Here is a 26614-nt window from a genome sequence, read left to right on the forward strand (position 1 = left end):
TTGCTGAAAATAGGGTCCACGCTCGAGCGTGGCTTTCCTCGCTCGAGCGGGCATGCAGACAGTGAGGCTTCGCTCGAGCGATTTCCTCGCTCAAGCGGACTGCAAACTTTGGAAAAGTACTAGTTGCTTGCATTTCACGCTCGACGGACGCTTGATCTCCGCTCGAACGTGAGACTCAGACCCTCGCTCGAGCGTGACCTCTGTCGCTCGAGCGTGCTGTAAAATATACAAACTTCTGGGTATATGAATTTCACGCTCGAGCGGGAATCAAGTCTCTCGAGCGGAAGTGCACGCACTCAGAGTGCTCGCTTAAGCGTGAAGTCCCACGCTCGAGCGTGGACACAAATTCTGGAATTTCCAAATTTGATCTTCAAGCTCAAACTCAACCTTTAAAGCATCAAACTCGATTTTTCTGGGCCAAAACTTGAGAAAATACATGAAAACCCTTAAAACAACATGAATTAAAGATCATTTCAAGAAATCATGGTCCAATGGCTTGCCAATTATGCAAAACTTCAACTAAAAGTTTGTGAATGATCCAAGAACAGGACATGCATGAATTTCTTTCAACTCAAGCTTCTCAAAACATGATCAAATACTACAAAACAACATAAAACTTGATATTTTCTCACAATCAAAGTGAATTCAAGACATGCATGAGAGAATTCTTAGAAATCAACTTCAAAATGCTATGAAACATGCATGCATGCATGATGTGATCTACATTCCTTCATTCTTTTTGCTTAAGCCCAAAATTACTGAACTTAATCCTCATGAATTCATGTTTTAACTTCACAATCACATAATCTAGGTGTTGAATTCATACCTCAACCTCTCAATGAAGCTCTAATTGGTAAATTCTCTAAGGTTCCAAACCAATCCCCTTGAATTCCCTAGCAATTCCTCCAAGCTCAAGTATTGATCTCAACTCTCTCTCTCTCTCTCTCTCTCTCTCTCTCTCTCTCTCTCCCACACATTGAGTTCAAGGATGAGGAAAATAAGAGTGTCAAAAGTATAAAAGAGGAATAGAGGTGATTAATTGGCCTAAGCTAAGCTAAGCAGTATTAATTATTCTAATTTAATTGTTCCAAATCGAATTTCAATTAAACCTACCATAAAATTCTATAAATTCCACATAACACATATACCAAGCCAATTTATGAATTAGATGCCGATAAGGCCTTCAATTAGCAAATCGAAACTAAAAGTGAACAGATCTTTCTACGTTAAACAGATATAAACACAAAATGATGTAATGCACATGCAATTAACTCAGGATTTCTTCTTAATTACTCGTTAGGCACACTTAAGCATGAATTATCATTAATTAAGGGTCGGGGTTGTTATAGCAACCAAAAAAATTAGTCCGCATTTCTTAAGTTTTGGTGACTAAAAAAAACATTAGTTGTGCCATATGATCTTTTACTAACCGAAATTATTTTTAGTCACCAAAAATAATTTGGGCGACTAAAAAGTTAGTCACCGTTAATTCATCTTCAGCTACAAAATAGAATAGTTGGCATATATATTTCATTTGCCGACAAAAAAATATTAGTCGCTAAAGATGTTAAAAGTTTAGAGAGGGAAACAATTTATTACTGCCCGCTTCTTCTGTTAGACAAAAAGATATTTGAACTCTCTCACACCTAGATTGTCTCACCACCAAACCTCACCAAAATCACTTCACCGCAGCCCACCATACGGAGGACGTCGGCATGACCACTGCCACCGCCGGAAATCACCATCGCCATAGCCGTAGATCACAGGTTCTCTCTCTCACGCACTCTCTCGCTCTCGGTCTGTCTGTGTGTGTCTCTCTCTCACTCGAGCTCTCTCGCTCACAGTCTCTCTCTATCTATATCTCTCTCTCTTTCTCTCTCTCTCTCTCCCCCATTCTCTGTTTCCCCTTTTCTAATTGTTGATTTAGGGTTTAATTTCGTGTTGATTTAGACTGTTTCGCTTTGGCTGTTAATTAGCTGCACATTTTATGGATTCCTCATAAGCTTGCATGTTGAAACAAGAGAAAAAATGCAGAAATAGGACCTTAGGAGTCCTTTACGCTTTCCAAAATGAAAATCTTCAGTTTGTGAATTTTCTAAGAGCTGACATTGTGATTGAATAACTGGCATGAATAAAGCAAATGTCTATTTCATTTTTCATATTCATTTCCTAGATGACTGCACTGTTAGCAATACTTGTGCTAATTGATATACAAAATGGAGCATGTTAGTCTTCATAAAACAGTGCAAGTGCATCATCTGAAAACCAGGTGTCTTGTAGCTTTGCATTCAGCTCAGCATATTGTTGTATTCAGATATACAAAATAAACCTTTTTGTTTTTTTTATGCATGTGATATGTTCTTAGTTTTAGTGATTTATAAGTAATCCAAAGTGTTTTAATGCTATGTTTTGTATTGCTTAACATATTGCCATGTTTTCACAAACAATTTATTTCTTAGATTGCTTGCTCATGAGTGTATTCTTTGAATCACTTTTTTGTTTGATTCTTTTGTATTGTTACTTGTGAAATACTCTTTTTTGGAACCCCTTTTAGATTGTTAATCATTTTTTTTTTTTTTGAATTTCAGCTTGGATTGAACCTAGAGATAATTTCTTAATCTGGTTTATGCGATTGTTGGTGAAATCAAAGTTGTTGTACACTACAATTTAAATGTAAAAAAAAAAAACAAACCAAGAAAATGAGGGACCCCAATTTGGTCATACGTTTCAAGAGGCCTCTCAATTTTATCTTCTTTGTATTATAGTTTGTATGTGTTAGTAAATTTGTATACATACATTAATTCTCATATTTGTAAACCTAGCAAATTGTTGTTGTTGCTCATAATTTGATGCGAAAATCCGAGTAAAATCTCAGACAGGGTGTTTTGTGCAAAAAAAATCTGGCGAGTTTGTATAAAATCTTGGTTGTGAGCCGCCTCCAACACCGTCTTGTATGGTTTGCAAAGCAATGGGGGTTAGATGGAACACTATACCATCTAGTTATCGTGTTTTGATGTATTGATTTTTATTTTGGAAATCCAAGGGTGTTGATCTCTTAATCCTGAAGGTAATTTGTGCTTTGACATTGTTGTTGAATTCCCATAATTGCATTTGATGATTGAAGGTTGTCCATTTTTACTGATGGTATGTGGAATCAAAGTGCAGGATTGGCATTGTTGGAATTCCGTGCAAGAGTGGATTATGATCCATATGGCGCCTTTTCAAATTGGAATCCCAATGATGACGACCCATGTATGTTGTTCGGTGTTCATTGTGTTGATGGTGAAGTGCAATATCTGTAAGTCCCTCTTAGACTTACTCAAAAAGTTTCCAATTCATTTCAATTTATTTCCTTAAAATGTGAATGAATGTCTTCTTTCCACAAATAGTGAACAAATGGGTTGAATCTTTTGTAGTTAGAATTTATTGCGAACGAAAGCTGAGATTTTAGTTTAAAGATTTGATGACGAGGGTTTAGAATTGTACAATTTGAATCACTATATCTTCTGACGTATTGCTATTTAATTTTATCTGTAGGGATGTCAATGGACCTTCCTTTGCAGGGGAACTTGCCCCAGACCTTGGGAAGCTTTCTCACCTAAGATCTCTGTAAGCATTATTTGGTTTTTGTGGCTTTGCATTCATAGTTGGGTGTTCTTTCATATCTGCTGGATTGCTTGATTCATTTGGTAACCTAAGATTTCAAAAACTATACATGCTGCTTTCCAGTTTGGCTGGCATTGGGCGATTACCTAAATTACTAGCAATGGTGCAAACACGATGTGTTTGCAATTTCAAGTTTGAATTTTTGGATAGAGGAAGAGAAAAAATATATATATTGAACACTTGGTAGAGAGTCAAATTGTGATAGTCAAAACAAGTTTTATTTTTATTTCTTTTGAACCAATACTCAAAACAAATTGAAATAGAAATTAAAAAGATAACTGTAAAATCTGAGAACCTTATGACAGAGTCGTAAGATTCCAAATTTCTCTTCCTCTATACCATCTTTCTTGTCCACAAAATGGAGATTACATATTAAAATTTCAAGAATTCCATATCAAAACTCCCTCAAATTTCTTGATCTTTCTTGTGCAGTATTATTTTTCCCAGCAATTTTTACATATGCAAGTTATCTTCTGAAGCTTCTTAATTCACATACTATTTTCCAATGTCTTTGTTTCTATTGTAAACTTTTCATGTGGATCAATATTATTCATGTTGAGAGTATTGCGTCAACTTGTGTTCATTCCATTGCGTTTTTCATCAAGTTGGTCTAATCTTCTCTGTGAAACAAATCTGAATTGGTGCTTGGTTGGTTGCCCCTATATGGTTTGCAGTTTTAGCTGGTTTCATGAAGAATCAACTGGGTGGCAAACTATTTTGACCTTCTAGTTCAATCTTCCTAAGCTGATGATGCATCCTAGATGTTGATGTTGTTGAAATTTGGAAGTTGGACTTGGTGAAGAATCAACTGATTTCAAACAATTGTAGTTTATGGTTGAAACTCCATATTGGGTCTCCCTCAGGCTTAAATTTGATGACCTTTTCTGCTCTCTCTGGTGTTCTTTCAACCTTTCAAGGCTCTTTTTGAGGTTATGTATGTGGATTCTAGTTAAGATGTCTTTGAATTATAAGTACTCTGCCTCTAAGCAGAAAATGGGAACCAATTTCAAGCTGAAGAAGGCAAAGGAATCTTTGCATGGATCTAATAGAGTCTGGAAGTGGAGTAGACATCTTCTGTTTCTGTGGCTTTTTGGTGTTTTCATTGGGTTTATTAGGTTCTTCTATGGTTTGAATGATGGGGCTTTGAGGACGAAGGAGGAGACTCTAGACTTGTGTCAACAAAACAAAGCTAGGATTTTGCTAGAACATTTCAATGTCAGCAAGGACCAACTTCATGAATCAGATCAGGTGCTGTCTTTATATCTATCTTAGAGATTTGCTTCTTAAATGGCTCCACTCTTTCTGGTTGCAGTTTTAAGTAACTTTTGTTGGTAATAACTGTTTATGTCGATTAATACTTGAGTTGGTTAGGAAGTTTTAGTGATCAAAGAAAGGGATACAGAATAGGATTACAGTTGTTTCTTGCTACATCTTTGACAGGATTATATTTGCTTAGTTCTATATTTGTGACAAATGGTGGTCGCCTCGTCAGAATTTTGCTACTGTGGATTCTGAGTGCTTATTAAAATGCTATTATTTTTCTTTTTGAGACGTTATTAAAAGTCTTCTATGTGCAGTATTATTTGGTAGGAAATGCTTCTTGTATGCTAAAGCTTCTATAAAAAGGACAAAAGTAAAATCCACTAAAACAGTGAAATTACCTTCAAATGCTATATGGAATTAATGGGTGTAATTTTTGTTTTGTAGATGACTTTTAGCATGGACATGTGGATCTTCCATTTTTGTGTATGGGGGATAATTTACACTTTTGAATAATCTCACTTTTTTGTCGCTTTTTGTGTGAATTTGGATGAATCGTACATATAACTTTTGGCGGGGTATAAAATACTTTTGACATCGAACAAATATTTATTGTCGTAGAATATAGATTATCTTTTGTTGTGGTACAGATTACCATAGTAATTTCTACCATGCCAAATGGTCATTTCGCATAGTAAATATATTTTTGTGTACGGAGGACATTGTTTTTGTATGCTTATTTGTTCTGTATGAAATTATTATTTCCAGTTGGAATATATATTTGGTTTGTATAGAATTTGACATTAAAAGTTATTCTTTTTTGTTGGATGGTTGTAAGTGAAATACATATTGTGGAATGGGAGATAATATATGCGTATTGTCTTGTTTTCATACTTGTTACAGGTTGCGTGAGATACATACAGGTTGTGGATAAATTAATTAAAATATAAAAAAATATAAAATGATGTTTTTGGTGACTAAACAATTGGTAGCCAAAAATGGAGTTAAATATTTTTAGCCACTAAATAGTTAGTAGCTAAAAAAGAATTAAATGGAAACAAATATTTTGGCGACTAAATATTTTGTAGCCGTTTAAAAAAGACTTTAGGCGACTAATGATTTAATAGCCAAAAAAAAAAAAAACATTTTTAGTGACTAAATATTTAGTCGCCAAAGCATAAAAATTATATGATAGGCGACTAAAACTTTAGTAACTAAATAAAAAACTTTAGGTGACTAAACTATTTAATAGCTAAATAACAAATTGGATTTTAGGCAACTAAACATTTAGTAGTTAAAAAAACCTAGATGAGCAAAAAAATAAAATACGCGACTAAAACTTTGATCGCCCTAGATAATTCAAATATTGGCGACAAAAATTTTAGTAGCTGAAAATGTGATGTTAAATTAAATTGTAAGCTTTTGGCGACTAAAAGATTAATCGCCAATTTAGTCTTTGAGCGACTAAAAAATATTTAGTCGCCAATACCTTCCTCGACAATCTTCCCGCGACAAAGCTCACAACCAAAATATTTAGTCGGAAAAATGTTTTGGCGACTAAAATCAGACTTTTGGCGACTAAAAATTTCGTCACCAAAAGTGCAATTTGTTGTAGTGCCTGTTTGGATTATTTTTTTTATTATTTTATGCCCTAATTACTTTACAGTACGTTATTTTAATTGTTTGATGAATAAAAATGGAGCTTTGTTTTGAAACTAACTACGCGTGATTTATATAGGAAAAGCTCCACTTTTATTCCGTTAAACATTCTTGAAGTCATACATTTATATCATTAATTTACAAAATAACTAGTTTGCCTGTCAAAACAAATTCTATTAAATTTTTTGCCAAAACAAGTCCAGGACTTTTAATAATAAAGTTCAAGTCTCAATTTGCCAAAAATGAGTTTTTATCATGGATTTTTATCTCCCAAGACAGAAATAGTTTATTTTGAGAAGCCTCTCAATAGTTAATATAAAAAGTTGAAAGTTCGACAAAATATTCTTTTTATTTCATTTATTCAAAAAACGTCGATAGATACCTTAGTTGCCCAATTTTAATTATAATTTTATGCATCAATCACTCTTACTATGGCTCAACCTTACTTGGACATACAAGCGTTTCAATACATGAAATGAAATGCAATGTATTAAATATAGAATTCAAAATTTAATATTACAAACCAATTACTAATTACTCTTGAATTATATAAAACAACCCTAACACTCAAATTAGGGGGTGCTCTGCATACAAAATAGATAACTAGTAATTAAGGATATGGCCTGCCATCTAGACCTATAATGTAAAGGGTTGTTTGTTTCATAGGATTGAAGTGTGGGACTGGACTCTATGTCCAATAAATTTACTAATTCATCGTTTGGTTAGTTTAGTAAAGATTGGACTAATACATATCATTTATAACTAAATAGTCTAGGGATTATTTATTTAGGACTAAAGTCCATTATATTGCAGTCCGCCCTTGTTCAGTCCAATCAAACAAACACTCCCTAAGTGGTGTGTGAAACAACACACCATAATCTATTATACATGTATATAAAAGCATGAAGATATGGAGAAGGGCATATCCAAGCCAACCAAGCTTCAAATGCCTACAAAATTCAACAAGACCATGCTCAAATCTCACTCTCAAGCTCAAGGTTAGTTTCCAAGTTCTCAACATAAGAGTGAGGAAGAAGAAATTAAACAAAACCAAAGTATATTGGTATGCCATCACACATGTACATTATTAAACAAAGAGTAGTGACATATAAATAGAAAATTCATATCAAAGTTTCTATACATAATAATATGGTTCAATATAGACCTTTCACTTTGAAGCGAAAGACCCATTAAGATGATTTTTATTAACAAATGTCACTGTCACATCATTCTTATAGCAAATTCAATATAAACATTTTGGTGGTTTAGCATTTTCCTTCAAGAAAAAACAAGCACATGGGCATATACAAACATTATGCAATTCTCAACATGTAGTCGAGCAAATAGTTAGACCTTCATTATCAAACAAAATTTGTGCACCGAAGAGTTTCATTGGAGCCAACCTCAAGGAAATAAAAACATGAAATTAGCAAGGATCCAAGAAGAGGTGTGATGTGAACCTGCATGTAGCGCATATATTTCCAACCTGAAGTCAATAACTCGGCCAAGGTGTCTAGTCCAACAGTCCTGCAGCATTGGAGTTGGTAAATGGGTTGACATAGTTGTTGTCGCAGTGGATTCAAAATCCGCATATTCAGTTTTAATATGTACAAGCTGATTATTTGATTAGGTAGATTTTGGTTTTAAGCATCCACAGTTGTTGAAGCTCTCACAGTCTCACTGTCATTGCTGGTGTTTCATTGGAATCTCAACACTTTCTTAAGGCTGCCCTTATCTCCTTCAACATATCTTTTATCTTCATACCTTTACTGCAAGTAATATCAAAATAGAATTGTCACTTGGGCTCCTTTTGATGGACAATCAAAACAAAGTGTTTACATTTTTGCTAAATTCACTAAAATCTCTTCATTAGGTAGAGGAAGAATTTGAGGACTGTATTGAGGGATAAATGAATTTGGTTAGCCTATGTGTGGTGGTAAACATCGATGTATAATGGATTACAAAATCATTGTATTAAAAGAAATGGAATGTTGTGTTACAAAACCAAAAACCTAAGTATCCAGCACTCCAGCATATATTAGAAGTTACTACACATGCCTCATCCAATAGAACACATTTAAAAACTAATTTCTCTGATTTCCCATCACAACCACAAACCCAATTTGGAGCAATGTGATATAACCTTTTTAAGAAATCATTTCAACAAGAATTAGGCATCATACATCCCATTCAGCCCTTACTATGAATTAAGTTCAAAACAAAAGTTGCACAAATATATATCCAGGATTGATTTGCAATCTGAATTCAAATTTAGAACTCATGTTATTCACCTTTAACCATCCAAGGACAAAAGAGAAGGAAAATCTATGAGAAGCTCTCTTACTTAAATGCTAAATGGGCATGAAAACCATCTTACTGCTAATTATAAGAGTTGTTCAAATATGATTAACAAAGAAGAATCTGACCCACCTTTTCAAACTGGTAAAACCAACCAATGAACAAGGAGACCATAAAGTTGAGTAGGCTTGGTTTGACCATTTCTATTCTCGCATGTTTGAAATAAATCTTATATTTTGTGTTCATGAAAGAAATTTGTAGAATTTAACCATAGAAAGTAAGGTTCATCCATGAATGTGTTTATATATGTGATTACATGGATGCCTAAGTATTAAAATTGAGTGTTTTAGTTCAAGATATCAAATGATAAGTTGGGATGATATATTTGTATGTAAACATGTTGGGTTGCTGAATTGAGTAAATAAAAATCCTAGTTATAAGTTGAAATGAGTTTCCATGAATGTGCAGAATTTTTTTGTGTAGAGGCCCATCTGTTACGAATTTTGAAAACTAGTTACATTATGTGATGCTCCGCTATGAGTCTAGTACCTTGAGTAAAATTTTCAGAAGGAAAGATGTATAAATGAGTTTTATAAAAATCACGAACCAAGCTGTATTCAGTTTGGCAGATGATGCTGAAAGTATGTTTTTATGTTGCGGTTTTCGATTTTTTAAAATTAGATACCAAACTCTGTATTTTATGAAATTTTTGACATTCCTATATGAGTCTAGTAACTTGTGTACAAATTTAAGCGCAAAAGTTGAGTAAATTGTTTCCGAGATCAGAAAAATATAAAATTATTGGTAAGTTATTTGTTTATTGTTTATATGGTTAAAATATAATAACCCCATATTTAAGTAAATAATTTCAGGTAATTCGTAGTAGCGTTGGGCAGGTTATATTTGCATAAGAAATCAAATGTCAAGTTGAAGCATGTAAAATACGTGGATCTAGTTGCATGTGAGGGAAACACATCTCAAGTTAGAGTTTGCAGGTGTTTTGTATGTGTATAATTTTGTGTACTGAGCTATTTGTAAATCCTGTGTAGGGTTTGAGTAACTTACGGAGATTGCTAACAAAGGGGAGAATTTGATAAATATGTGAGGATTAAGCAATGAAGATGAGAAATCTTATACCTTGTGCAATCTTGAACTCCATTTATGAAATACAAGAACTGAACTTATAAAATGTGAACTCTTTCTAATATTGTGCTGTTACAAAGTTATGATTTGGAACATGCATTGAAACTTGGTTTATGGAATAAAACCCATGGTATCTCTTTGATCACACGATTACGTTTTGGAAATATTTTGAATGTCATCCAAGGTTAAATTCCAGCTACTGGGGGACTGTAAACATACTAGTAGCCTCCATTTTGAGCCATCTCCTCCATATGCCACTTTGTAACCTCTGATAGGAGTCTGAGTCAACACAGCTCCTTCTGGTTTCCGTTGTGATGGGCATTGTATATGAAAACATGTTTTGTATGGTTACAAGTTCACTTTCTACGAAAATCACCGCTATATGTTTACTTGAAAATGCAAATGCTATTTTTATAAACTATGTTTATGCACTTGGATTTCCATGGGATATGTTTATTGTTTCTACCTTAGTATGATTTTACTCACTGAGCGTCAACTCACCTGGATGTATTTAACCATTTCAAGTGATAAAGGATAGACGGAGGCCTTCATACATATTTTTGTGTAGTAACTTTTAGAGCATGTTTATACCCGTCTAGCCTTGCTTGGTGAATTATGTAATGTCAGTGTACATGGTGATGTTGATTGTATGGCCACTGTCATGTATTTTGACAACCACATTTTGTATATGTAGTTTTGTGATGGACTTTGCATATAGGCACTGGCTCCAACAATGGGAATTACTAATTTCTTGGACCTTTCCTTATCATAACTGGTTTTGTTTTGAGGCCTTGGTAAGCTTGGTTATTGGCCAGTCACATCTCCTAATCTCAGGTTAAGGGTGTAGAATGTCACAATAATGGCGTGCAGAAATGGTTCAAGTACATAAAGAAAACTACCATTCAGGATTGTCAGTCCAATCAATCAAACAAACAATAAGGAAAATGAAAACGAACAAAAATCATAGTGCTTGTATTTTGTAAAGAGACTAAATTTAAGAGGATGCATAGCATATACGATAGTGGGGAAGAAAAAGGGTAGTGATAGTAGTCAACTTACAGAACACTGGCACCGACAACAGAAAGGGGGCGTGGATAATCCTCAATTTCCTTGACATTCCTAACAGCATTAGAGATCCCTGAAGAAAAAACATTTGCATGATCATCCTCAGCAGATGGTGCTTCAACCGTATCTCCAGAGCTTGTCTCTGGCTGGGACAGTGTATCATCTCTTCCAATTCTTAATATTTCTTGAGTCAAGGATGGAAGCCTGTCCCTTGCCTATGATCATAGTTAATATAAATATTAGATCCAGGACAATCAGATAGGTTGAGCATATTATTAACTAAGATTTTGTTCAAAAAATATTATTAACTAAGATACGAAACATTTCTCTCATAAAAATGCATTAGCAAATAAGGGTCCTAATACCTGTAAAAATTAATTACAACCACATACCACATACCTCAGGAATATCAATCTTATTTAGTACAACAATATATGGTCTTTCCAGGTACTCAGGATTATACATCCTCAATTCCTGCAACATCAAAATTCATAGACCTTAGAGAAATGAAAGTTGAAAGGGTAGCAGAAAAAAGATTCTGCATGTGATTAGACAAAAAGCAGAGTTTGTTGTTTGGATCAACCAACTAAACAAGTAATCTACAACATTTATTATTTATTTATTTCTCTTTTAAAAAAAACAAAACAAAACAAAACAAAACAAAACAAAAAAAAAATTGATTACATGAAAATGCTGGGATTTGACATTCAGATCAATCAGGCAAAATGGGATACGACACGAATGCATACAAATTTCATCTCAAAACAATTCTCGAAGTTCAAACACAAGAGACAACGACAAGGATTATTAAAACAAAAAAGGTAAAAAATAAACAAAATAGTATATTAATATGTTAAGAATGAATGCATGACACCCTGATGAATCATGCTTAATTTGTCAATAATTGAAGTCTTAGCCGCAAAACAAATTTTAGCACTTAACCAAACAGAAAGAACTAAAACTGTACCCAGAGATTAATGATGTAACTTCTTCTCATCTTCTTCAAAAAAAGAAAGAAGATAGTTCTATCAATGGGATGCTGAAGCAAGAGAGTTTTAGGAAATAATTGGTTTCTATTGTGTGTGTGTGTGTTCTATTGTGTGTGTGTGTGTGTGTGTGGGTATGGAGGGATCTTCTAGATCTCCATTTGAGATGTTGAATAGAGGGAGTGAGTATAATGCAGTTGGCCATTGTTGACTTAGTCTTCACATGTTGAACAAAAGAAGGGGGGAAAGAAAAAATAAATTGGCCAGTAAAAAAATAAATTTAAGTTCATGTAACAGCAGACAAATATCCATCCAGCAGTGACCCTTGTGTAATAATCTAATGAATTCTTTAGCAGAAATGACATCAACACCCCAACCTTATCTAGACCAACAATATTTTTTATTTTTTATTTTTTTGAAAAGAAAAAGTAAACTTGCAAGGTTTATGATTGGGTGAAGACATACTTCTCTTACAGTGCGGTAGTCATCCACAGGATTCTCAGCAGCTGCATCAACAACTTGTACCAACAAGCGAGTCCTCCTCAGGTGCCGCAAAAAATTGCGACCAAGACCCTGCAGATGACAAAGAAAGGCATTAGCTACTTAGAGGTTAAAAATATGTCATAGAGCAAGATGCAAAATCTGGATTACCTTCCCCAGATGAGCACCTTCAATAAGACCAGGCAGATCTGCCAATGTTGCTTCAGATGAATACTTCCCTGCCCCTAAACTAGGGTCACCGTCGAGGCGTCCAAGGTTTGGCATTAAGGTTGTGAAGGGATAATCAGCAATATCAGGTTTTGCAAGTGTTATGGCTGCCAATAGGGTTGATTTGCCAGCATTTGGGAGTCCCTGGAAAAAAAAAAAAAAAAAAAAATACACACATAAATCTCCAGTGATTTAAAGAGCAAAGGTCTAGAATGCTTAAAAAGTCAATATACGTAAATAATTTTTCACTCAATCAAATTGTGAACTTGTTCTTGAACGACATCCTAAATAAACAAAAGAAAATAGGTAAAAGGGTAAATCTGGATAATTAATTTGACAATCTGACAATGAAGAAGAAAAAGGATCTCACACCATTCATTCAAAGGAAGAGAGAGGCTTGGCATGCAGGGTACTCTGCATACTGTGGGATATAGGTCTTTTCATTGAATGGAGGGACTTTTATGGAATTGAGGTTTTTGGAGCTTTCTATTTTGTCGGACAAAGGGCAGATGTCTTCCTTCCTTGAGGCATTTTTCCTTTAGTAGATACTTTTATTACGCCCTGGACAGAGCTGAATGGCAAAAAAGGCCCCAATTGATTGGGACACAAGGTAGTTTGGTTTGGTTTGGTTAGATACTCTGTTACCTCAGTTCAGTCATGTAGCTTGACTTTTTCATGAAATATTTTTTCTCATCAAATAGAGAGAGAAAAATTAATCTCAGACTATCCAGAGTTATTTTAAAAAACCCTTCACTATTTATATGATCTAAACACTTCATTCAAGGGGCTTCAGATGGTTGAGTAAGTTACAACAAATTCCAAGTCTGCCAAAGGGCTAAACTTCCAGACAGAAAGGTTGACTGATGGGTTCAGTTTAAGCATGCTGGAATAGTGAAATTCAGACAGATCATACGACCCAAAGCATAACCATTACTGATGAAGACCATTAAAACTTAAAAGAAGGTCACATGCAGTCACAATGGCATGACTGTCAATCTATATACAATCATATTGATACCTCAGATTCACATAAAACATGCATATGTGCAATGGAAAATAAAAAATAAGGAATAATTATTACAAAACCAACTACCGATAATACACATTTACATGATACATATCTATATGTGGCAAAGAAAAATGAAAATATATATATATATATATACTTACGACAAGACCAACATCAGCAACAACTCTTAGTATTAACTCCAAACTAACCTCCTCCCCTGGCTGACCAAAAGATAAAACCTGCAATGCATTGGCAATGACATTTTCATGATAAGAAAGGTGAATATCATCATAAAGATACCTAGCCTTTAACTAGTTCTTGAAGGCCCAAACTTATGTTAAGCTTTATAATCAGAAAATTCTTCAATAGCAAGGGATTACATATGATTGTAGGTTTTGGCATGGTGTTTACGTTTACCCCATTCCTAAATACATTCTGCTGGATAGTCAGACAATGTTTTCCATTGAGGTGGTACAAGGTTCATCTTACCTGACAATCAATAGCTAGCATGTAGTGGTATACTGTTGTTTGAGTAATATTGCTAAAATTATTAGTGACGTAGCCAATTGTTCCTAGTCATCATCAGTCCTTCCATTAAAAATTGTATGTGAATTATACAGAAGTCATATTACTAATTCATGTGCATAAAAATGTCATTCATAGAAATTAGATACTTTTAGTAACAAAAATTTACCTATGACAGCTTGAAAATTAAGTACATTCAAGAACCATTGCTTGGTGGTGCAATGGTAAAAGAGCATATGCCACCAAGTTCTGAACATGGCTTTGAGTTGGAGAGGAGCTACATTCTATAAATAATGCAAAAGGTTGGTCTGTGTCCAGTGAACCTATCCCTGTAACTGATATTGGTGGACCAACACTGGGTAATAGCCATTTCTAAATCTAGCTTCATTTCATGAATTTCCCTACCTAGACTTCATTTTTTCAAAAGCATACATACTTTATGATTCAATTTATTAAAAAATAATATATTTCTAGCTGTCACACTCTTCTTTGTTTGGCAGCTCCAAGTCAATATGTTGCAAGAACAATTTTGAAATTACAGTGAAGATATCTGAGAATTATTATGTTTTGTTGGATGGCTGAACCTTGTAATTTCAAATACATCATATTGCAGGCAGCACAAAATCAAAACCATGACTGGACATTGTTAAAACCTATCACCTACTTCACCCACTAAACCTAACCCACTACACCACTACCACCTCCACTTCACCTACTCCACCTACCACCTCCACTTTACCTACTCCATCTACCACCTACTACCGCCTACTCTTCTATATATAGGAATCATTATAACATTCAATAGATCAACAATTACAAACATTAATCAATAATCCATCAATATTTTTACATGGTATCAGAGCAGGTTTAGAACCTAATATTTTCGCTTCCCCGGCGGGCGGCAACCTCACCTTAGCTGCCTGCCGGACCTCAACCTAGTCTGCTAAAATTTTCTACACATACCTTCCACAGCCGTACCTCTGCAAGAAGAGAAGCTTCGCTCCATCATTTCCTTCCACGAATCTTCTTCGTGGCTTTCGCACTCTTTCCACCACTCCCTCACTGTTGACTACCGACTGGCAGAGCTCGTGTGCCATTTTAGCGAGCAAGGTGGTGTCGAAGCAGCAAGACACCACCGTGCAGAGTGGGAACGCCGACAACATCACCATCGTTACACGGCCACCAAACCCTAGATCTCGTCACCAGTCGAGAACTCCCTCGGCGGTAGCATCCACCGGAACTAAGATCTCCTCCTCCGCCACCGACTCCACATCGTCGGCGAAGTCCAGTTCCCCATTCACCACTGCCTTCTGGCCCTCCCGGGCGTCCGAAACGAGTACCTCACTCGCGTCAGTAGCCATCCTCAGGCCTTGGCTCCTTGAGCAGACGAAGAGAAATGGCGGATGACTTGGTGATGGACTTGAAGGCACTTCGTCCACTTCAAAGCATTGCAAAGAGGCCCTGTGTTGTCTCTCTCATTTCCTCTGAAATTCGCAACTTGGAAAAGCTGTCGAAAGAGGCTGCCTCTACAGTGACCTTTCAAGCACAAACTCCAAGCCCAGCTGTTGCACCCTTCCACAAACAAATATAATATATTATATAACTATTATGTTAACTATTATATCATATAATATATTATATTTTGATATATTATATAACTATTATGTTAACTATTATATAATATAATATATTCTATTTTTATTGCCAACACCGGCCCACGGGAAAATTACACTTGAATCTTCCTTTATAATGCACCACACTCTCTCTCTCTCTCCACTTTATCACATGGGCTTGTCCCTTTTCTCACCTCCGTTTGCTTTTCAAATTCATTTCTTTTATTTATTTTTTTGTCCAAATCACTTTTCATCTTTTTTTTCAATACCCACTCTCCAATAATCTCTCTTTTGTAGGGGCCCTCACCCCCACTTTAGTTTGAAACCATCACACTGATGTTTTTCATATAATCCATCTCCAAATATTTTTATCTCTTTTCTTTATCCCTTGTTTTCTTTCCTTTTATTTTTATTTTTAAACAAACCAAACCACAAAAAAAAAAAAAAAAAAAAAAAAAAAAAAAAAAAAAACAAAACACCACAAACCAAACTTTTACAAACTTGTCATTTCTTCATGCCGGGGCTCAACCCCGATCAGCATTTTACACCAAAAAAAAACAAAAAACAAAAAACAAAAAACAAAAAAACAAAAAAACAAAAAAACAAAAAAACAAAAAAACAAAAAAAAAAAAAAAACACAAAACACAAAACACATATCACAGGCGGGATTTTTCTTCTCTACTCTGCCGCCGGTCTCTTCTTCTTGCCTCCGTCCTGGCTGGCCCTTGCCGGTGTTGCCTCCGTGTTTCCTACGCCGCCAAGCACGTTCACTCCTCCATACTCCTCCACTGCAGCATATGGCGGACCTCCAAATCGGAACATCATAGTGGCCTTCCGCTTCAGCTCATTGTTTTCTGCCTTTAGCACACTTATCTCTGCTCGCGCATCCTTATACATGCGCTGGAGTAGCGCCAGTCGGGTGTTTAACTGCTGCACCTCATTTGTCCTACTCTGCAGCCGGTGCGACAAGTTTGTGACCGCCGCCATGGTCTCCACACATGACTTCAAAGTATACTGATTGGCCTCAATATCAGTTTGCACCGCCATTTTTTGCTCCACCGACCGCATCGGAAAGTTCAACGGAGCAAAACCAGAGGTGTTTGGTTGAGGTTCACTGGCCACCGCACCAGTTATTTCTCTCGTGGACTCGTTCAGGTCTGGAAAGAGCGTGAGCAGACCACGGGAAGAGGATGTCATGTTCTGGGTAGCTGGACGGGAAGAAGAGGCCATGTTTTTTGGGTTGCTGAGTGTTTCAGCGAAGCAGCGATTTCCGACTGGTACTTTCAGAGAAGGACTGGGCAACAGAGTGTTACAGCGTATCTCTCTCAGAAAAGGAAGAGTTTTTTTCAGAGGATTTTAGCAGGTTTTTTTGTCTCAGCCTCTGCCTCAGCCTAGGTTAAATAGCCAAGGCAGTCACGCGCATCGCGCGCCACTTGACGCCAGACGACAAAACGGGCGCGCCAGCCAATGTGGTCACGCGTCTCGCCATCATGTCCGGCACACCTTTTTATGGAATGGGCACGCCTTTTGATGGCACGCCTTTTTATGGATTTGGCACGCCTTTTGAAAGATTGGGTACACCTTTTGAGGGTGCGACTTTTTAAGGGTCCGACAAGACTCTGTAAAATGTCCCGACATTGATTCCGGTTAGCTCCTTCATGGGTCCGATAAGACTCTGTAAACTGTCCCGACATTGATTCCGGTTAGCTTTTACATGGGTCCGGCAAGACTCCGTAAACTGTCCCGACATTGATTCCGGTTAGTTTTTACATGGGTCCGACAAGACTCTGTAAACTGTCCCGACATTGATTCCGGTTAGCTCCTTCATGGGTTCGACAAGACTCTATAAACTGTCCCGACATTGATTCCGATTAGTTTCTACAAGGGTCCAGCAAGACTCCGTAAACTGTCACAACAACTGTCACAACATTGTCTGCTACAACGGTCCGACATGACCCCATAAACTGTCTTCTACATCGGTCTGACACCGCCATCCAGTGTCCTCTACAACGTTATGACACCGCCATCCAGTGTCTTCACCAATGGTCTGACACGACCATACAGTGTCTCCTATCCTCTTTTATTTTTATGTATTTTCTTGTTTTGTTACTCTCTCCAAACTCAAGTTGGTTAGTTCTTAGTTCCTATCCCCCTTGAGTTTGCGGGGGGCTGTTAAAACCTATCACCTACTTCACCCACTAAACCTAACCCACTACACCACTACCACCTCACCTACTCCACTAAACCCACTACACCACTACCACCTCCACTTCACCTACTCCACCTACCACCTCCACTTTACCTACTCCATCTACCACCTACTACCACCTACTCTTCTATATATAGGAATCATTGTAACATTCAATAGATCAACAATTACAAACATTAATCAATAATCCATCAATATTTTTACAGACATAACTTGCAGAGACAATCTAGAAGCCTTGGGAGCTTATACTCTAGCAGATTGATTTGCCTATCAATAGAAAATAACTAGTACAAAATTAGCTTAATTAACTTACTAAAATCAAGCCAGTAGCAGATCAATGATTTTTTGGCTCCCAAGCCAATTAAATCCAAATTTGATTCATGAAAATAAATTGAATGCTCATGTCTCGCAATATTATGAGAATTGTTGATATTTACCTTGTCAGTTTCATCTCTCAGCACATTTGTTGTTAAGGCCATTACTCTTTTTCTTCTGTGCTCTGGCATTTCTACCAAGCTAATCTGCCACGTGTAAAAGAGGAACCCAATTACAGATCTGCATTGAGTATACAAGCCCAAACACATAAAATCATACTGATACCAACAAAGTGTATTTTACATCAGAACATCTCTAATGCAAGCAAAATATATTCCAAAAAAATAAACCCTTGATATCTTTATCCAACATGCCTTGTATTACTTGAAAGCATTGAGGTCAAATCGCAAATCCAATCATGAATAATTTTGCTAAATTAGTGTATCATGAATCGCAAAATTCACTTTATTTACCATAATATATAATTTTATATATGTATGTATATTAAAATACATATAATGTTTAAAATAAAATAAATATCAATATAACAAATATATATATATATATATATATAAATAAAACTACATATATCAATACAATTAGCTGATCTATTTTTTTTATTTTGTGAAGACGGCATTTCATACATTATGCAAACAAAACTAAATCATTTGAATCACAATTGAATCATACGATTGACTGAATTAAGATTCAATTGCATAAATCGTACTATTTTGCTTGAAACTCCTATTGAACCATATGAATCGAATTGTGAATTGTAAGATTCTAACCACCATGCTTGAAAGTGTAGATATTGATATAAAGTTTAGGATAGAAAACATAGTCGAGAGACTTACTAAACGTTTCAATCTAGGTAACCAATACCATGAACATCATCTACAACATTCTATGAAGCACAGGTACTCCAAAAATGGTGTCCTACTAGTATCAGATACTTACCGGGTGCCGGAACCCGTACCGGTACGGTGATACGCGTACCGGCTACGGCAAATACGTTTGGGTACGTCGTGGGTACGGCATGGGTACAGGTACGAGTACAGTGAGGTTTTTTTTTTTTTTTTTTGCAACTGCTAGAATTTGTTGCAGCCTTTATTATTCTTCTTTCAACTTCGAAAATCATCAAGTAATTTATTTCCAACACCCTTTACCCATAAGTCCTAGTTTTCTCTCTTTTGCATCCTGCTTTAGACAATCAAAAAGAAAAAGAAAGAAATATATAACTTTTTAGACAAACTATTCTCTTTTTAGTTTTGATATTGAAATTTTGATTTGTATATTGAATGTTTAGCTATAAATTTTTTTAAAAAATTTTAAAAAAAAAAATTAACGTACCCCAACCGTACTCATACCCTAATCCTACTTTTTTAAGAATTTGTCGTATCGGCATACGCATATCGTATCCGTACCCGCACCCGCGCTTCACAGCATTTCACTAGGTTTGAGAGGAGAGATGTCTCACCCCTCCTTGTCCACCCCTTGCAACAAGAATTTCATCCCCTGGGCGCGCTAAATCAGCCAAAAACTTGCCCCGTTTAAGTTTTACAACAGTACCTGCCAATGATTAAAAAAAATGAAAAAACATATAAGGAATTGACTCTATCTGCAAACTTTTGATAGCTGTTGAGAAAAAGAAGCGGTACCCATTATGAAGTATTAACCATCCTTGAATATTTTCAACTACAATTTCTGGTCCTATGCTTGTAAAGAGGCATAAAATCCTGCTAGAAGCCTTTATTTTATATAACTCAGCAATGTAACATACAAACCTAAAGGCACAGGAATTCGCAATGTTGGAGCGGCAAGCCCATTATGTAATTGAGATGTTAAAACTCCCATTGCAGCAACATTTCCCCCACGCTTTGCATTAAACCGGCTCTTCTTGTGAAACTCCAATAACGAGTCTTTGCCCTCATCCGCATAAATTACAACATCCCCACCATGCCCACCCATAGGAAGGATGAGAGACCCATCAAAATCCCTTTTATATGAACTTTTCTTCTTTGTTTTCTCCTTTTCATGTTTTCCTTGTGACTTTGAAGGAGTTCTTTGATTAGGCATACTAAGAATGGCGCCATGGCCTCCATCTCCAGAACGAACCGTAACAATGACTTGATCAAAATATTTGTGGGGTTCTCTTATCAGTGTATCTAGGCTTGCGGAAGGAGATTCTTTCACCCTGGCAAGTCTGCAGTTTACTGTACAGTGTCTAGAACTTTTATCATTGCCTCTTTGTCGATTAAAACTATAAAAAAAAAAAGAAGACCAACGGTTATTGCAATTACAACAATATATATATTCAAGAGACAAAGTGAAATAGCATTGCCTATTTACAAAACAAGGTGTATTGAACTAGCCTCAAATGAATAATTTGTTCAAGAAAAGATGGCTGGAAGTAAAAGATTTTCTTTGTTCTCAATAGAAATGCGTGAAAACAAAAATTATTATTATGAATTACCATGAACCAATGTCATATCAAATGGAAGAGCTTCTCTAAAAAGTAACCACACTATCGAAAAACTGTAGAAGATTTAAGAGATGGTTTCAATTGTCTAACTATTAAGCTCACCAATTTTGGAAATTATCACAATTATGATAAATGGAATCACATAATAGAAAAAGAAATTTCATAAAAAAATGGTCAAACTACAAAAACCATCAAAACAATATAAATTAAACTAAAAATACAGCTGATTTTTCAAGCATTAGAAGGTAAAAAAAAGAAAAAGAAAAAGAAACCATGATCACTACTGATGACATGGAATCAAATTTTAGTTAATATATGCCAATGTTTTCAACTCTTAGCCCATTTTTGTCAAATGACTAAAGTTATATCAATCTTCAAAAGCTAAATTAAACAAAATAAAGATGTCAAATTGCTATGAAACACCCAAACGCACTCTAAAATTAAAAAATTAGATAACTCAATGCAACTTCATAATTGAATTGACCTGAAAAAAGAATTGTGTGGTTCAATGGAGGTCAAATTTCAAAGATTATTTCTACTTAAGCAATGTGTGAGTGTATATACATACAGAATTGCAAGTGTAATATCGTTTGTGTTACTTCAATTTTGTCGAGAATCAGAGGGAGTGTTGACGAGTAGAGAGAAACATCGTACCTTTTGGGAAGAAGACGGTCGGGTGATAAAGATGAGAGAGAGGCCAACGAATCGTTTCGAAGGTTCAAGCTGAAATGCATACAAGTTGTCTGTGGAAATACCACAGAGACCATTTTCACTATCTGAGTGAGAGAGAGAGAGAGAGAGAGCGCTCTGTTGCGCGATGTGTGGAGGAGCAGAGCTCACGGAATTCGAACACAGATGTCGGGGGTCAGTCTGGGTTGATAATTGTGCTCAAATATGGGCCGGGTTGGGTGAGCCAGTTCGTAAACACGTTGGTTGGAGTTCAATTTGATACAGGCTTGTTTGTATTTGATTCGGTAAATTTTTATTAGTTGTGAGTTAGATCTCGAATCCGTTAAAATTTTAATAAGTAAATTTAAATAGAGTAAATTATAAGTACATTTTCTAAGATTTGTTTAAAATATAAATTAATTTTTGTGATTTGAAAAATTATAAATATCTTCTTGATAGAATTTTTCATTTAATAGAATTAATTAAAAAAGAAAAATTTCTAACTGTTCATCTATACAATAATAAAATTATCTGAATTATTAATTGAAATAAAATTTTAACATTATTAAAAATTGTTAATTAACTTAATGATTTATTAATAAAATTACCTATTTGTTATGAAATTAGAAACATTAGGGGGGCATAATATAATTTCTAAAACTATAGAGATAATTTGTAATTTAAGTAAATCTCAGAGAGTGTGTTTTGTGGCCGGAAGCCCTCTTTTGTAGCCTGGTGCTAGTTTTGTTCCTCTTTTGCCCTAATAGTGTATGGGAGGTTCTCTTTCAGGTCCAAATTGGTTTTCGAGGAGCTCAAAACTGTATTCTGATTGCACCATTCCCAATACCTATTGTGTTCCGGTGCACGAATGTGCCCCACTTGCCAATATGAACAAGGTGTATCCTTTTTGAGCAAGTTGCAAAGTCTCCGAGGGGTAAGTTGGAGGTTATTGCCGAACATCGCTTTTGTTCATTTTGTCAAGTTACATATTTATTTTCTTTTGTTGCATAGAACGTGCGTTTTCACATACACTTATATTGCATGCGTGCCTTGCATCGTTCATGATTCACATGCTTACATAGCACATGCCTTCAGTTTTGCATAAAACATGATCTTGTTTCTTATATAGAACATGCTTTCAATTAACATCATATGTCGGTCGTCTATGATCTTGCATAAAACATGCGTTGTCATTTTATTGATTTACAATCTTGTTCACTTTCTGCATCTATCGCACTTGTTCACTTTATGCATCTATTGCACTTGTTCACTTCGTGCATTTATCGCACATTTTCACTACATTGTGTATCTATCATACAATCTCATACTTTTTGTATCTATTTCAGGACGCGTGAAACATAACCCTGAGCGGTTTTTCTCCTCTTCTCACGATTTCAGCGTGACTAGAGTATCTCAGGACGCATGAAACGCGACCCTGAGTGGTTTTTCTCCTCTTCTCACAATTTTCGCATGATTAGAGTATCTCAGGACGCGTGAAACGCGACCCTGAGCGGTTTTTCCCCTCTTCTTACGATTTTCGCATGATTAGAGTATCTCAGGACGCATGAAACGCGACCCTGAGTGGTTTTCTCATCTTCTCACAATTTCCGCATGATCAGAGTATCTCAGGACGCGTGAAATGCGACCCTGAGCGGTTTTTCTCATTTTCTTACGATTTCAACGTGATTAGAGTATCTCAAGACGCGTGAAACGTGACCCTGAGCAATTTTTCTTATTTTCTCATAATTTTCGTGTGATTAGGGTATCTCAGGACACGTGAAACGCGACCCTGAGCGATTTTTCTCTCCTATTTTCATGACCGCGGCATGGTTAGAGTGAGTGTTTTTAGTTCTTTCCATGTGGAACTCATTTTGATTTAAGCTTGAAGCTCATTCATATGTTGTTATCTTGTTATTGCTTAGTGCATCATCTTGCATGATCATGAATTTTTCAAATAGCCGGCTTCGCGAAGTGTGTAAGTCCAACTTTCAGAGTATTTTTCGTGCATATCATTTGCATCCTGCCCCTAAATTATGGTGGTTTGATTCGTTGCAAGGGGTTTGTAGGCAACTTGCGAGCTTAACCAATTTAATTTATGTCTTGATTGCTTACCCAAGTCTTACGAGCTTATCAAAATGGGTCGTCTTCAGGCTTTGATATTCACTCATGTCATTTCATGACTCCGAGCTCTGTCAAAGAGGGACAACTGTAGACACTCTATTTTTTACTGCCTTTGAGACTTGGGCGCCACTAATTGATCACTCAATGATGAATGTGTATGCTTGTCAAATGCTTAATTTCCTCAACATGAAACCTCAGTTTGAACCCGCAAACCTTGTGCCTTGTTTTGGACCAAAATAGTGATTTTTCAAGCCTGAGCATCCAGGGACCTTCAGACCCACAAGTGTGGCCTGCCGACCACTAGTGTAAAACCAAGATATTTTCTGCCAGCTGTCTCCACAGATGCATGCACCATTCCAGCTGTGTTTGTATAGATATTTCTTAGGGTCTCTCATATTTTCTATATATAGATGACCCTTTCTTATGTTGTAGGGGTTAGAAAAAATTTTGACTTTAGAAAATTTCTCTGTCTCTACAATTCTCTCTCTCTCTCTCTCTCTTGCAATTTACATAACCTTTGCCTAGACACTCTAAACCAAATTTTAAGGGATCTTTGCTGAGGTGATTAAGCTTGCGTTTTAGCACTTGAGAGTGTGGAATTAGTGGTTTAGAAATTCAAGGGATCATTCTTCCTCAGGAGGTATACATTCTAGCTCTTTTGTACCATCTTTTTCTCATATTTTCTTGCTATGTTTGAGTTGTTTATTACCTATATATTTGGGCTAAAACTTGTGGTTTAAAGCCATTAAAGGTAGAGGGGTTGACAACCCTTCTTTGAACCTTACTTCTTAGGCCTTTACCCTTGTGTTTCCCATCTTCTCATCACCTTTTTTTTTTGATCTTTTTACCACTGATTTTCAGAGGTTTTCATAGGCTAAAATCATGTTTTGAAGTCCCAAAAATGGAGGGGTTAGCCTCCCCTTCTTGTACTTGTGTGCTAGTCTTAATCCCTTAATATTTTAGCTTGTTATTGTAGTTGTTTTTGTCTTCATTCCAGCACTTTTTTTGACTATTTAGGACTATTTTTATGAGTTAGCTTCATTAATGCTTTGTATTGTATGCTTATAGTGTAAGGGTCCTCATAGGCTTGGTGGTTTAGGTCTTAGCCACCAACCTATTTGAGTTGATAGCCTTTACTTCTTGCTTTACATACTTGTGTTCACCTCTAAGCACCTCTGCAATCTCCTTCATTTCTTAGCTTTTTCTCTTTGTTTTGAGAGTTGTTCCAGAAGGAGTGTTGTTTAAGCTCAAAAGAGTGATATTGTGCTTAATGGTTTAATCCCTTTGGGGGTTCATTACCAACAGCATGATCTCCCTCTCATGCCTAAAACAACATTTGATTTGGTACTTCTCTCCATTAGTGGACTCAAAGCTCATTATTTGACTTAATTGACCAATGAATGGAAGGTAATTAAAATGGAGTAATAAAAATTGTGATAAAATGAACCAAGATAATAAAATGATTTGGTGTTCAATCGAATGTTAATTGAATACATGGAGACTTAGGTCATTTCATACTTGTTAGTGATGAAATGGTTCAAGTTTCCAAGGTCAACCACTTCTCTTGATCAATCCGTAATAGGGAGGAGGTTTTGTTGGTCTTTCCTTACTATTTATTGAAATTGTATCCCTCGGTTCATAAGTCATCACGCAATGAAATTGCATCGATTGATGGCTTGCGAATCAAGCCTACCCCTCTTTGACCTGTTTGCTAATAAGGAGAGGTAGGGTTGACAGACATCCCTTGAGAATGCTCTGTTTGTGCTCTGTTTGTTCTCTGTTGCTGTAGGAAATAACCAACATTAGTGGCCGGCAAGCCACTTTTACTGGGCGGAAGGCCACTACTTCTGGCCTGCCGGCCATTTCTTCCAACCAGGCAATGTCTCTTTTCCAGCAGAACAAAGCAAAGGTTCAGGTGGAAAAACAGTGCAATTTTCTTACTGTGCAACAGAGGCATTTCGGTAGCAAAATGGGGACTTTTCGGGTGGAAATTCACATCCATGCATGAACCATCCCTTGATTCTTGGGATCCGTTAAAATAATGGTGTAATAGTAGTATGTTGTTTTTAATATAACGGACTTGTAACTAATTAATTAGTTAGTTAGAATAGCTAGTTAGTGTTGTGTTGTACTTAATTAATTAGCTAAAGTAGTTAGTTAATTTATGGTGTTATAATAATTAGCTAGTATAGTTAATTTATTTCATTTGGTTTGTAGTAGTTAGTTGATTCGTAGTAATTAGCTAAGGCGTTCATTCGGACCCTCCTACGCAAGGGCAAATTGTAATAAATGTGTATGTCTTTCAATCCCGCGTCTTTCTTCCTTTTATTTACTTACTTATAATGGGTAATTTAGAACATCATGTTTCATTTAGCATATTCCATGATTTGCATCCACTTGTCTTGCACGAATTGAGGCTCGATTCATCATTCTAACAAGCATTGTCATTTATTACTTCGTTGAATACATGTTTAAACTGCATGCTATCAAATTGATTCACATGTCATTATTAGTAGCTGAGCCTATTAATTGTATTTTTGCATGTGTTGCAGTAGGCATCTTTTATTAGTCAGGATCATGTATTTTCTAACTAGTTTCTTTTTTTTTTTTGGCTCGCCTTCAAGTACTAGGTGAGCTTTTATTTGCTTTAGCATATCGCATACGTGTGATTGTTGTCATGTCGAGCATGATTATCATAAGGCTAAGTGCTTAATTGATATAACTCTTGAATGCCTGTGGATGAAGGCTAATTGCTTGAATTGAGATGATTTGATCGATGTGTATATGAGATCACTTTTTCAAATGACACATATTTGAAACAATTTTCAAAACAATCATGAGATCAAAGTGTTCCAATTTTTGCAAGTTAGTCTATACTTGTGTGCA

The 26614-nt window shown here is 35.9% G+C and overlaps 2 protein-coding genes across 7 annotated transcripts; one reads left to right on the plus strand and one right to left on the minus strand.

Moving 5' to 3' along the window:
* Positions 1-1608: 1608 nt before the first annotated feature.
* LOC114303850 (protein MALE DISCOVERER 1-like) lies at positions 1609-5532 on the plus strand. 6 transcript variants are annotated; one of them, XR_014332149.1, is made up of 5 exons: positions 1630-1766; positions 2589-3067; positions 3166-3298; positions 3538-3609; positions 4341-5093. XR_014332149.1 is itself a non-coding variant. In XM_082873627.1 (4 exons), exons 1-3 carry the CDS (start codon positions 1716-1718, stop codon positions 3600-3602), a joined length of 249 nt encoding a protein of 82 aa, XP_082729753.1. In that variant the 5' UTR covers positions 1609-1715; the 3' UTR covers positions 3603-3609; positions 5374-5532. The 6 variants fall into 6 exon arrangements, 4 of the variants coding, with proteins under 4 accessions (XP_082729753.1, XP_082729752.1, XP_082729754.1 ...); XM_082873627.1 differs by lacking the exons at positions 2589-3067; positions 4341-5093 and adding an exon at positions 5374-5532 and having other exon boundaries at positions 1609-1766; XM_082873626.1 differs by lacking the exon at positions 2589-3067 and having other exon boundaries at positions 1609-1766.
* A 2203-nt stretch (positions 5533-7735) lies between these two features.
* Positions 7736-21874, minus strand: LOC114303846 (putative GTP-binding protein OBGC2). The gene is made up of 10 exons (XM_082873630.1): positions 21593-21874; positions 20241-20716; positions 19934-20025; positions 18579-18662; positions 13956-14033; positions 12729-12929; positions 12543-12650; positions 11491-11565; positions 11086-11306; positions 7736-8354 (listed from the first exon to the last, which is right to left on the minus strand). The coding sequence occupies exons 1-10, from the start codon at positions 21703-21705 to the stop codon at positions 8294-8296; spliced, it is 1509 nt and encodes a 502-aa protein (XP_082729756.1). The 5' UTR covers positions 21706-21874; the 3' UTR covers positions 7736-8293.
* Between the last annotated feature and the right edge of the window lie 4740 nt (positions 21875-26614).

This window comes from Camellia sinensis, chromosome 6 (genome assembly GCF_055761805.1).
Source record: "Camellia sinensis isolate YWXY chromosome 6, ASM5576180v1, whole genome shotgun sequence".
Taxonomy (NCBI): Eukaryota; Viridiplantae; Streptophyta; class Magnoliopsida; order Ericales; family Theaceae; genus Camellia; species Camellia sinensis.

Bases quoted from the DNA above. Each gene is read 5' to 3' on its own strand.
- LOC114303850 (XM_082873625.1), top strand. From the start codon at position 3,147: ATGTGGAATCAAAGTGCAGGATTGGCATTGTTGGAATTCCGTGCAAGA. The intron at 3,299-3,537 runs GTAAGTCCCTCT...TTTTATCTGTAG, and splicing joins GATGGTGAAGTGCAATATCT to GGATGTCAATGGACCTTCCT. The intron at 3,610-4,340 runs GTAAGCATTATT...TATGGTTTGCAG, and splicing joins CTTTCTCACCTAAGATCTCT to TTTTAGCTGGTTTCATGAAG.
- LOC114303846 (XM_082873630.1), bottom strand. From the start codon at position 21,705: ATGGTCTCTGTGGTATTTCCACAGACAACTTGTATGCATTTCAGCTTG. The intron at 18,663-19,933 runs GTGAGACATCTC...TACACGTGGCAG, and splicing joins CAAGGGGTGGACAAGGAGGG to ATTAGCTTGGTAGAAATGCC. The intron at 12,651-12,728 runs GTAATCCAGATT...TGTCATCTGCAG, and splicing joins AAGGTGCTCATCTGGGGAAG to GGTCTTGGTCGCAATTTTTT.